This window comes from Lucilia cuprina, chromosome 4 (assembly GCF_022045245.1).
Source record: "Lucilia cuprina isolate Lc7/37 chromosome 4, ASM2204524v1, whole genome shotgun sequence".
In the NCBI taxonomy this organism is placed as follows: Eukaryota; Metazoa; Arthropoda; class Insecta; order Diptera; family Calliphoridae; genus Lucilia; species Lucilia cuprina.
The window spans coordinates 73972185-73985922 of NC_060952.1; the positions used below are offsets into that span (position 1 = coordinate 73972185).

Consider the following 13738-nt stretch of genomic DNA (forward strand, 5'->3'; position numbering starts at 1 on the left):
TATATCCTGGCTGGTCAGTTGGTTGAGGTTTCTTCGAGATCCACGTGGTGGCTGTGGTTTAATACCCAAAATCGCGGGGAGAGAATGTTGGTTTAAGGACTGATATATCCTATACCTAATATGTTGGATAAATCTCTCTTCGAACAGGTCTGTGTACAAAGCAGCATATGCTGGATTCCTAAACCCGATCGGTATCTCTTACCGTTTGTGTAGTGGGACGCCAGTACATGCTGGGGAATTGTCAGGTCGGTATTCAATGGTTGCCTGTCATCCCGTAGATCGATCTTTATGATCATGGAAATGGAACTGATGCTAAAATTGGTGAAAGATTGGGAAGGTCTTCATATACTGGAGATTAGTACTGATTTAGTATGCCTTTTTACGCTTCGGGGAAGTTCTATATATATCCTGTTGAGATGGCTGTTGCCATCTCAACAGGATATATTGAAAATGCTACGCGACTATTTGTCGGGACAATTATTGGAATTAATAGACTTTAGAAATTCCTACTTCCTTTGTTACATTGACCGGTTCATAAAAGAGGGATTACGATCCATTTTGTTGGTTATTTCGGACTACCAAATATGTCTCCAAGTGTTGTTGCCAAAACAACAGAGCCATTTCAGTAGTGTGGTTGCGCGAGCTTAAAGAGGTTAAGGAATACGCTGGAATGGGTCATTAGATGATGTAGATTGCATTTTTAATAATGCAATTCTTTCATGACATCATTAAGGGTGGTCACTTCCGCATTGTCGGAAGATTGATTTCACCTAATGTTGGGACTTGTCACCCCCTTTAATTGACTTTAGACCAGTGATTGCTTTTTCTTGTCGGGGTACGCGGATTAATTCCAGATGCAGTCTGTCATTCCGCAACGGGGCTGCTATGGCAGAGATTAGATAGCTCGAGTACTTCAACAAAGTGCTTGTACATGGACCGGACATCCATGTACAAAAATTGCTACCTGAGTTATTCATTGAGGAGTTCAGGGGAGCATTGTAGACCATCTCTAGTCTAGCCAGTAGATAAAAAGACCGCCGTGAGATAAGGCCGTCAAGGCAGGTGCTCACGTTAATCTTTCGGCATTCATGTAGTTAGAATAGAAATTATTTTTTTAAGAATAAAAGTACACTGTGTGTAATTTTTTAAGTCATGGTTGAATAACCATATACGGACACCACTATATAAAGACCAGTGTCTTCCAGCTTTGCCCAAAGTCATGCTCTTTTTTAGATACAGGCCCCCAAAAATTTGGGTGTCATTTTTGAAAAAAGTGATCATTTTCTCAGGCTCATATTTTGCAAACCGTTAGGAATTTTTGACTCTCTGAGGGAATGTTGTTGCTTTTATCACAAAGAACCAAAATTTTGAACATATAAAGTCAAATTCGATTGGGGTAGCGAAGCACCCCGGGTATAAGCTAGTATATGTACTATCGAATAATTATTAAAATAGACCTTTTACTAATCCATAGATTAGTTTATAGACTATTCAAAAGTTTAGTCCATAGACTAGTCAACTAGTTTATTGACTAATGCCGGGTTTTACAGTTCTCCATTGGGGAACAAATTATTCTTCAATGTCGAAAATTATAGGTTAGAAATTTACAGTTAAAAACAAGTAGGAAAGTATAGTCGGGCATGGCCGACCATATAATAACCTACACCATGAGTATATTTTTAAAATTTTTATTTTTTATAAAGAAACTTTTATGTTGAATTTTACCATAATTCCAAAATATTTAAGCAATTTATTGATAAAAAGACAAAAATTTCTAAATGAGGCTTTTTATAGGCCAAATATGGGCCAATCATCGGTAAATTTGGGAAAAGGATATATTTTTAAATAACAGTTAGTTTTGTTGAGTTTCATTGCGATACAAATGGTTACAAGTCAATTTTAGACGTTTAAGACATTTTTTTTGAAGGGGGCTAGGGTCAAATAAGGGCCGATCCTTACGAAAATCAGCAGTGTCATTTATACTTATATAAAACTTATGTGTGCCAATTTTTAGAGAGATAATATAATATTTGACGTAATTATGGCATAAAAAGTTCAAATCGGGAGGTACGGTTGTATGGGGGCTAGGTGAAATAATGGTCCAATTTCAACCATTTTCAATAGGCTTCGTCCCTGTGCTTGGTCCAAATTTCATCAAATTGTCTTGAAAATTGCGGCCTGTACCTTGCGCACAAGGTTAACATGGACAGCCAGCCGGACGGACATGTCTGAATCGACTCAAAAAATGATTCTGAATCGATCGGTATACTTTAAGGTGGGTATTGGACCAATATTTTTGTATGTTACAAACATCAGCACAAACGTATAATACCCTCCCCACTATAGTGGTGTAGGGTATAAAAATTTCTATAATTATCAATAAGGGCAAAATTGATCTAATTCCTAATATTTAATTAATTAATGTCAAATGCTTATTTGCTGCAAATGCATAATTATCAGTTTAACAAAAGCATAACTAACAGCCAATTACATATTTTCTCATCCCTTAAAAGGCGATATTTTAACCTGAAACTTAAACATTATACTGGTTAGTTGAACATTTATATGAAAAAGCAAACCAAAAGAACAAACAATTCATCTTGCAACAACTTAAGAAGGAATCGACTTAAACAAGCAGATTAATGCTGAGACAGAAGTGCCAAAGTATAAAACTAATTTTCACTACTCCATCATCTTTCAGCAGAATTTATACAGGCAAAACGTTGAAATGTATTTAGTTATTTATTGTGTAAAAAGAAAAATTTTGTTAAGAAGGCGATAATGCCACAAAACAAATGACTTGAAATATTATCTTATGTTGTACGAATATTGCCCTCTAAGAAGTATTGCTGACTTAAAGTAAAACATTTGTATTTAATAAATAGTTTTCTTTTGCTAAAGACAACTTAAAGATTATTTTTGTTTCCGTTTTCATTTTTTTTTTACAATATTTTATTCTTATGAATTGTTAAATGGCTAAATATTTAGTTCAATTGGTATCATCATTGTCGAAATCATCATTATTTGAAATATTTGTTTTTGAAGAAGATTGTTTGTTGTTGGCTCTGAGGCGTTGAAACTCATTGATGATTTGGCATTAAATTGTGTCCAAAAGGCATGACTGTACAAAGATAATACATACAAGTGTAAGAATATGATTTGTAATCTTTCAAAGATGTTTTGCCACAATTCATTCAAACAAAACTGTCATTACCCTGTAGGAAATCAAATTATTTTAAATTAACTTTAAAATTGTATTTTTTATAAGCACATCTAGTCGATAAAGTCACTTTTTCATGGGCGGTAGTCAATGCATTTTATGAAATATGAAATTAAGTATGTGGAGCCATAAAAGGGTACTTTTTGGTACTTTTTCGTTTTTCAAAAGGTACTTTTTGAATTTGTTACAGTATTGAGCCTAAAAACATAAAATTTAGTATGTAGGTGACTTTTTAGTACTTTTTCGATCTACAGAATATATATAAAACCTAGAATATAATATTAAACATAGAAACATGAAATTTAGCATGTAGGGCCTTGACAAGGTAAGAACCTACTTACTTTTTCGTTCTACAAAAGGTACCTTTAAAATTTTGTCTAATATTGATCCTAGAAACATTAAATTTAGCATATAGGACCTAGATTAAGTGTGAACCTATAAAAGGGAACTTTTAGGTACTTTTTCGTTCTTCAAAAGGTACTTTTTGAAGTTTTTATAATATTTAATCTAGGAACATGTAATAAGGTATGTAATAGGGTTCTATAAATCGTCTTTCGAATAATCGAACAATCGACTTTTGGTCGAAAAAAGTTGAAAAGTCGAAGTCGACTATTTTGTTCCATCGTCTGTGAAAAAGGTCGAAAAGTCGACTTTGTTAATAAAAGTCGAAAAATGTCGAAAAAGGTCGATAAGTCGAAGAAAGTCAAAAAAAGGCGTAAAAATTCGAAAAAAGTCGAAAAGTCAAAAAAAGTCGGAAAAAGTCGAAAACTCGAAATTTGTGGAAACAAGTCAAAAATAGTCGAAAATTTTGAATAAGTGGAAAAAAGTCAAACCCTCTAAAATAGTCGGAAAAACTCGAAAAAAGTAAAAAAATAGTCGAAAAAAAACTCGAAAAATGTCGAAATAAGTCGAAAACTCAAAAATTGTGGAAACAAGTCAAAAATAGTCGAAAATTAAAAAAAAAGTCAAAAACTCTAAAATAGTCGGTAAAACTCGAAAAAAGTCGAAAAAATCGTAAAGTCGGAAAAAGTCGAAAAGTCGACTATTTATAAAATACTTATAGACGAAAAGTCTACTTTTAATTAAATGAAAAAAGTCGAAAAATCGATTTTTCATACAATGCAAAAAGTCGAAAAGTCGACATTTCGTTTCAACTATAGAACCCTAGTATGTAAAGCCTGGATTAAGTGATAATACATTAAGGGAACTTTTCGGTACTTTTTCGTTCTGTAAAAGGTACTTTTTGAAGTTTTTATAATATTGAACCTAGAAACATGAAATTAAGTATGTAAAGACTGGATTAAGTGATAATACATAAAAGGGGACTTTTTGGTACTTTTTCGTTCTTCAAAAGGTACTTTTTGAAGTTCATATAATATTAAACCTAGAAACATGAAATTAAGTATTTTCTAATGGAACTTTTTGATTTTTCTATAATATTGAACCTAGAAACATGTGATTAAGTATGAAAAGCTCGTATTTTCTAATGGAACTTTTTGATTTTTCTATAATATTGAACCTAGAAACATGTGATTAAGTATGAAAAGCTCGTATTATATGAGAACCTATAAAAGGGGACTTTTTAGTACTTTTTCATTCTTGAAAAGGTACTTTTTGAAACATGAAATTTTGCATGTAAATCCTGGATAATGTGAGAATCTATAAAAGGATACTTTTTGGTACTTTTTCGTTCTTCAAAGGGTACTTATTGAAGTTTCTATAATATTGAACCTAGAAACAAGACAATTGCATGTAGATTCTGAATAATGTGAGAATAAAACGTATAAAACGGTACTTTGTCGTTTTTTTAACACATCATGGTGAAGGGTATATAAAATTCGGCACAGCCGAATAAAGAACTCTTACTTTTTTGTTTTAAGTTATCATTTTATATGTAACTATATCATTTTATTAATTTTATCACAAACTTTTAATAATTGTTTTTTCTTGTTATTATACCCTTCACTTTCGTGAGAAGGGTATATATAAGTTTGTCATTCCGTTTGTAATTTCTATAATATAATTTTCCGACCCTATAATGTATATATATTCTTGATCCTTATAGATAGCGGAGTCGATTAAGCCATGTCCGTCTGTCTGTCTGTCCGTCTGTCTGTCTGTCTGTTGAAATCAGTTTTTAGAGGACCCCAGATATCGGCGATGTCTGAATCTTCAATAATTCTATTAGACATGCTTTCGAGAAGATCGCTATTTAAAATCAGCAAAATCGGTCGGTAAATAACGGAGATATGAGCAAAAATCCGACACAACCTCTGAAAATTTCATCAAAAAATTGTTAAAAAAGCAACAAAAACACTAAAAACACTGTACTCTATGTACACGTGTGTGTGTAGTTGTATTTGGTTTTATTCAGCTGTGTATTTTTTCGTATGTTTGGAATTCAAACATACAAAGTATACACAGCAAAAAAATATGATTTGCATTTTTTGTTAAAATAAAATAATTTTCCCTTTTGTTTTGCAAATATATTTTTTGATGAATAGATTATATGAGAGTAGATTGTGAGTTATTGTTATATAAGTTATATAAGATTCGGCACAGCCGAATATAGCACTCTTACTTGTTTTTAATAAAATTGAGAACCACCTAAACGATCTTGTTCACTTTGATTGACATTTGATTTCATAGCATACATTTTTTTGCTTTTATTACTTTTAAAATTTTTAATTCTAAGCAATATGTTTGGTTGATATCCGCATGAGTAATTTGCAAAATAGTTAATTTATAATTAAAATTGTTATCCATCAACTATTTTATTTCCTACAGGGTTTTCAATCTATGTGTATTTTAATTCCAATACAAACACATACATATATAATTTGTTTTTATTTTTTATGTTGGGATGATCAATAAATTAAATAATAATATTATTTCCCAGGAAAAACTAGTTTCGGAAATAATTAATTTTTGATTTAAAAGTTTGATTTTATAATCTAGACAAGTTTAAATCCAATATGCTGATTTACCTAAAACTATTTTGGGGAATCCCGATACTGGTACATTCCAGATTATTTCAATAATACCTCATAGCAAAGAATAATTTGTAATGTTTTAAAAATTCACTCATTTGACAATTTAAAAATTTAAAAATTCGGGTGTAAACTACAGCCATTGCGGTCTACCGGGTCTCTGGTCTCATGCCCCTGGGGACGTGAGAAGAGTTTATATATATTTCTCATTCCGTTTGTAATTACTATAATATAATTTTCCGACTCTATAAAATATATTTATTCCGAGTCCTTATATGTAAGTATATAGTCAATATATTAATGTCCGTCTATATGTCTATATAAATGACGAAGTGCTTTACGTGAACATCTTATTATACGGTGATCTTTTCCAATCACTGGGTGAGCTTCTGTGCCGACTCACCACCGCCCTATTGTGCTTCTTACCCGCCGTGACGTGCACTTTGCACAAGTATTTCAGTTATCTGACCATTACTGCAACGTTGCTTAATTTCCAAGATTTAAAAAGATCACTTCCGTTTACAGATGGGATGAACTCTGTTGAGTCGGCAATAGCGTAAGATGCACCCGGAGGTATCTGTCTATATGTTAAAATCAGTTTTTAAACGAAAACCGATAACATGGAGATCCAAATCTTTCATTATTCCATTAGACATGCTTTCAAAAAGATTGCTATTCAAAATCATCAGAATCGGTGTATATGTAAAAAATTCCAAATAACCTCTGAAAGTTTTATAAAAAAACAAGTAAGAAGTTATAGTCGGACGAGGCCGACCATATAATACCCTACACCTGTATACGTATAATAAGTGATTTAGTTTTCATAATAAAGCATTTAAGTTGAATTGTGCCTTGCTCAGATATACTAAAGCCATTAACTGTTTAATAAAACTGTGGATATTTAAGTAAAATTTTGATGGGGGCTTTTTAGAGAGGCTAGGGTCAAATGAGGCCCTATAATTATAAAGTTCATCAGGGTCATCTAGACTAGTATATAACTTGGTTTTGCAGTTTTTTGTTGAACATAATTATGAACATAAAAGACCTATTTGGTGAGTTCAGTTCTATAGGTGAAATAATGGACCGATGTTAACCATTTTCAAAAGGGTTCAGTTATATGGGGGCTAGGTGAAATAATGGACCGATCTTAAACATTTTCAATAGGGTTTGTCCCTGGGATAATAGAAGATCATGTACCAAATTTCGTTCAATTATCTTCAAAAATGCGGCCTGTAGTTTGATTACAAGGACGGACAGACGGACGAACGGACAGACGGACGGACATAACTAAATCGACTCAGAAAATGATTGCCGATTGGTATACTTTAAAGGTGGGTATAGGACCAATATTATAGTGCGTTACAAACATCAGCACAAACCCAATATACCCTCCCCACTAAAGTGGTGTAGGGTATAAATACTTTGACAAAAACAAAATATAACATAATAAAATTCGTACTGCTTTTGTTAACACGTCATGATGAAGGGAATATAAGATTCGGTACAGGCAAATATATAGAACTCTTACTTGTTATACCCTACACCACTATAGTGGGGAAGGTATTATACGTTTGTGCTTATGTTTGTAACATACAAAAATATTGGTTCAATACCCACCTTAAAGTATACCGATCGATTCAGAATAATTTTCTGAGTCGATTAAGACATGTCGTCCGTCTGTCCGGCTGGCTGGCTGTCCATGTAAACCTTGTGCGCAAGGTACAGGCCGCAATTTTCAAGATAATTTGATGAATTTTGGACCAAGCATGTTTTTTGGCACAGGGACGAAGCCTATTGAAAATGGTTGAAATCGGTCTATTATTCCACCAAGCCCCCATACAACCGTACCTCCCGATTTGAACTTTTTATGCCATAATTACGTCAAATATTCTATTATCTCTCTAAAAATTGGCACAAATAAGTTCTATATAAGTATAAATGACACTGCAGATTTTCGTAAGGATCGGCCCTTATTTGACCCTAACCCCCATACAAACCCCCATTCAAAAAATGTTTTAAACGTCTAAAATTGACTTGTAACCATTTGTATCGCAATGAAACTCAACAAAACTAACTGTTATTTAAAAATATATCCCTTCCCAAATTTACCGAGGATCGGCCCAAATTTGACCTATAAAAAGCCTCATTTAGAAATTTTAGTTTTTTTTATCAATAAATTGCTTAAATATTTTGGAATTATAATAATATTCAACGTAAAAGCTTTTTTTAAAAAAAATAAAAATTTTTAATATATACTCATGGTGTAGGGTATTATATGGTCAGCCATGCCCGACTATACTTTCATACTTGTTTTTAACTATGATAAAGAGAGGAATATAATAACATTATTTTAAAAGCAAAATAACACGTTCGTTTATAATTTTCTGGGGAATTTTACGATTGTTTATGATTAAGAGGTATAACCGTAAAAGTAGGGCTGAAAAATTAAAAGTGTATGATGTATGAATACCTAATACATGATTAATACAAATAATAATGATTTCAAAATAATTGAGTAAAATTTTTACCTCTGAATTTTTCACAACAAAGTCTCTTTTTTAATGTCTTCTTATACATATAATAATCCAATTGAGATTCTTATTTAAAATACTGAATAATCATTAAACGGAATACTTTTCAAACTCCTTACACTGCGCGTCCTCCAAAGTTAAGTGTTCAACGGCACTAACTCTAACGTAAACACCATTGGTACCGAAAATTTTTGGACCCATAACAAAAGGCAATATATTTGGTGATCTATACTTGTAGTTAAACAAAAACTGACCATCTTTGGCTAAACGAAATTCAGTTTCACAAAATGCTATGGCGAGTTTAAAAGGTTTGCTAAAATCGGCAAAGGGAAATGGGCTAGAGTCATCAATTTCTTCTTGGCCATATCTAGAAGATAAGAAAGTAAAACCATCAACCTCTTTATCATCAAATCTATAAGAAATAAACATTTAACACAAAATTAAAACACACACATACATACACACACACAGATTTGTAAAACTTACATCAATTTATCGTCTTCTTTACGGCTTTTACAATTTCTTATAATTTTTTTCGTATCAAAACGTACACTCACATGTAACTCTTGACGTTTATTGTCTCTTGCATGACGGAATTGTATTATAAATCTACCATTATTATTGCCTCCTAAACGGGCTGAGATTGTCATTATATGACCAGGTTTAAATGGTATGGGTTGATCATTGCTAAAATCTAAATAATCCTCAATTATTTGTATGGGCGGCCAGATGTGTGGAAAATAATTGTGATGATCCAATTGTTTAATATAATCCAATTTTCCGGTTATTTCCACAGCCTGTATTTGTAGTTTGGCTAAATTGTGATTGTATTTAAAGTTGACGAATGGTTTATTATTGAGAGCTATATAAAATTTTGTTTCGGCTAACATAATGTAAAATTTGAAATCGTTAAGAAAATCTGCTAGAACAAGATCTTTGGTTTCGATGTTATTGTTGTCGCTAGATGGAAATTGAGTAAATATAATAAGCTTTTGCGTAAAGTCCAATAGTATTTGAAGATCTAAATCATTATCGTCGAAGGGGTTATTGGAAATTTTATTTCGCCCGAAGTTAATGGAGATTCTGTGAAAAAAACAATTTTAAGAACAAAATATAAGTTTCATGTTAATTTCAAAAAGAGAACACAAGATAGAGCCTTCGTGAAATATTCTATTGATTTACTTATTTGTTGGATATTTAGTTAATTGTATTATATTTCGCAAAGGACCTTCAACGTGAGCTTGTGTCAATTATAAATTAACACAATAAAAGTGAAAAAAGCGAACGCCTTCAACAGATAGACAGACAGGTCTAGATCTAGATCTAGACCCAGAAGGGATAATATATACCAAACCTGAAAGACCAATTCTCGTCAATCACCAGTAGGTGTTAAGGAAAGCGCGAGGAAACCATACAGATAAAATAACAGAAGGCCAATGGCCTCAATCAGGAACGACCATGTGTATCAACGCACCATCGTCGCCGCTCTGGATTTATTCTAGATCCTGAATCACGACATCATAACGTCAACATTTCCCAGCGGTGTGCAACGCTGCATAAGAACAAAATGGGCGTGTCTCAAGGAGGAGTACAATTATTTTATTTTTCAATACAAATATACATATAGCTTCCTGGCCACTATAAGATACTTTTTTCCGGGATCACAAACTTAACTTAAAAAGTAAGAAGACGCTGCTTAACATTGGGTCGAACAAAGGAATCAAAATAAACATAAGGTTCTTAAAGCTCTAGGTGGTACCTTTTGGGGTATGAATAAGAAGACCACATATAAAGCAATTGGCTGCTCCCTTCTCAAGTAAGATGTCACAGTATGGATTTCTTGCTGTAGGTTTAGGGTGAGCTTTTGTGACGACTCAACAATGATCCATTGTGTATTTTACAGGCAATTTTTGCAAATGGTTGCTCTGTGGGGTAATTATTACCTCGGCAACAGCACCGAACTTATTATAGAATTTAGCATGCATTAGTCCTTTAACCTATATTCTCATCGTGCGAATTTGAGTTTAAATCACAGCCATTACATAGATCGCGAAGGAATCTCCACCAACTTGCCAGTTAGACCATAGTTCTGCGGGCAACTTAGTGCCTGATTATGTGGTTTTCTTGTTCTTAAATCATTTCAAGAAAAAGTCGAGAGTACATTCGATCACCACATTTGAGCAGATAGTTCCTGTTGGCATATCAACTGCCTAATCACCCCAAGGTAACATGCCCCCGTGGAGGTGTCATTCAAATAACGTAATGTGTTGTTGAGCACCTTAGTACCCGACTATGTGGTTCTCTGGGTCAGACAGACAACAAAATGCTATCTTGTTACGATTTCCTTTTTTTTTTGAAACTTATTCAAAGTTAAAATTGTGAGAAAATAAACATATTTTTCAATTTTCATTTCTCAAATGAAAATATAGAAAAATACATATTTCCTTTAAAATGTATATTTTTGAATGTATGTATTTCATTCAAGTGATATTGTTTTCCAACTTTGAACTTCTATTATACATCTCGACATTTACAATGATGTTAATAAGGGTTCATCATCAAATTCTAGCATGCTACAAAATTGTTTTCTCTGCCAACTCAATGCGTATACGCAGTCGAAAATACATATGTATGTAAAAGTGTATGTTCACTTAGTTACACTCTCAACTTTTATTACCATATATGGTAATAATTTCGTTTTTTTTATGACCCTTATTGCAAATATTTTTGTCTTTTTTTCGCAGCAGATCATTCAATGATATTGCATTTACTTTATTCTCATCAAAAGTCAAAACCTGTCTTTACTACGCACTTTTTATTACGCAAATAATATGCAAATCAGATCAAGATCAGTATCAAAGATAAAGTGATTGAGTCAACAAGCGACCAAACAATGAAATTAACAAACGTTTAAAAAGTTCAATTAATATATTGAAACACCAATTAATTAGTATAAATTTTATAAAAAAATTGTGCAATTCTCCTTTTGAAAAAAAATAAAGAAAGTGTTAATAAAATCTATTTTCAATATAATATCAATTTCCTACATTTAAACATCTTTGTCCATGGTAAGCATTTTCTTTTGGAATCACAAACATCCACGTGTGTTATAGTTTTGTGAATTCTCTTTGAAGGTAAAGTCTCGATTAGGACAAGGTTCTCAAATCAAAATCATCATTTTATATGAAGCTAATATCACCACCACCACAATAATTTTATTCGAAATCCTTGAATATTTGTGGAAAACTCCAGAAGGGCCATTTACGGACTTAAGAAGTATTCCACCTGAACACGTGGGGAAATTTTTTTTAAGTGTGGAAACCTCACCCAGACTTAAAAAGCAAACCTAAACGTATTTATAATTATCTGATATAAATATAAAAAATTTGACTAAAAATTTAACTAAATCAATTAACTAAAAAACACGAGAAAGCTAACTAAATACTTAAAAATTTTAAATTAGAAATGCTAATATACTAAATTTATTACATACTATTATTATAGACCTAACCTAAGCCTGAACTACTTAAAACTATTTAATTTTTTAAAATGTTCTAAAAACTAAACTTAAATCTAATAATTTACCTAAATATTTCTGAAAATCAAGAATTTACTATACTAAAACTTGTTCAAAGTAAATAATCAACTTAGAACATTAAATATTTTTGAATTTTGAATCAAGACGAAAAACCTACAATGTGAAGACTAATTTTGAATTATAAAATCTATTTTAAATTCTAATCAATGTAAATATTTAATCTATTTAATATCATAAGTATTTGATCAAATTATTCAGATATACAAATGCTTCTAATATACATATATCTAAAAGAAAACTTTTCATTTTAAAAAATTGCAAATCGTTTTTGAAGACATTACTACTGAATTTATTTAATTTTCCTAATTGAAGTTTTAAAATGAAAATGTCATAAATATCAATAAAACATAATTTTGTGTAATTAATTCTTCTTAAGAAATTAAAAGCATTTGTATGAATAATTTCTGCTAACACTGTAATTTAAACCCAGACTATCTTTTATTACTTTTTTTTTCTGTACTATCCAAAACAAATTAGGTATGTACGTATGTAAATAATTATAAATTACAAAAAAATATGTAAGAATTTCTTTTTAAAGCAAACAACAACAACAAAATCACCATTATCGTCTTCTTTTGCTGGGCCCTTCAATCGAGAGAACGTTAAAATGGAACATCAGAAAATTGAGTTGTGAGTAATGAAATATTGATCTTTATTGTTTTTTTTTGTAATTACATATATTATTACGTACTATTATTGCTTCTCTCCGTCCGTTTCCAAACCGTTCCCCTACATTTATTCACAATTTGTATATTAAATATAATATTTAAAAGAGTCTGGATTTAGTTTCCTATCATCACCCTATGTGTAATGTTCAAGAGTTAGACTTAAACCTGTTCTTATTTTCTTTATTTTGCTTTATGCATATTTTGTTTACATTCAATAAATTATTTTGTTAGATATTGTAAAATGCAACTATAACTTTTTTTTCTTTAAAGGGAAGGAAAACTAAAGGTAAATTGTAACAAAATGTAATGTATTTTGTCAGTCTATATTAGGGACAGATATTCAACATAATCTAGGGTAAGTTGTCTGTCAAGGCGTTGACTGTTAGTCATTTGGGTGGGAATTAAATTACCCTTTATGGTATCACACCTCACCATGATTTGGTTCTGCATTTCAGAATTTCTTTTCAGATTCGAATTTGATACTCTTTGGCAATGATAGGCATTAAGAGTATTTATATGTTTATGCGCTTTTATACGGGTTAAGAACCAAACTGCCAAATATAGCTAGTCGGAAAATCTATGTAAATGCCTCTTAAACTCAGTATATCTTCAACCAATGCATTATTTTCTTTCAAGATTGATGTCGTCTTATTATTCATATAAATGAAAAGCAAGCGTGTAACAATCTGCATAGTCATCCAAAATATCAGATTCTAATCCCCCTAACCACC

The 13738-nt window shown here is 31.6% G+C and overlaps 2 protein-coding genes across 5 annotated transcripts in view; one reads left to right on the forward strand and one right to left on the reverse strand.

Moving 5' to 3' along the window:
- Positions 1-6357: 6357 nt before the first annotated feature.
- Positions 6358-13738, reverse strand: part of LOC111682437 — an 8186-nt gene continuing 805 nt past the window's right edge. The window contains exons 2-5 of one of the 2 annotated variants that reach the window (XM_046949823.1): positions 9228-9824; positions 8739-9153; positions 8518-8647; positions 6358-6933 (exon numbers count right to left, since the gene is read on the reverse strand). In XM_046949823.1, coding sequence (XP_046805779.1) covers positions 8832-9153; positions 9228-9824 — 919 coding nt within the window. In that variant the 3' untranslated portion in view covers positions 6358-6933; positions 8518-8647; positions 8739-8831. The remainder of the gene's footprint in view (positions 6934-8517; positions 8648-8738; positions 9154-9227; positions 9825-13738) is intronic. The other variant, XM_046949824.1, reaches the window with a different exon arrangement.
- LOC111682450 overlaps positions 11087-13738 on the forward strand; it is a 6518-nt gene continuing 3866 nt past the window's right edge. For 2 of the 3 annotated variants that reach the window (XM_046949825.1, XM_046949827.1), the window contains exons 1-3: positions 11087-11809; positions 11876-12093; positions 12878-12969. Coding sequence is in view for 1 of the 3 variants with exons in the window: in XM_046949827.1 (XP_046805783.1) it covers positions 12947-12969 (23 nt within the window). In the remaining 2 variants the exon portion in view is untranslated. Of the gene's footprint in view, positions 11810-11875; positions 12094-12683; positions 12970-13738 lie in introns of those variants that run through there. The other variant, XM_046949826.1, reaches the window with a different exon arrangement.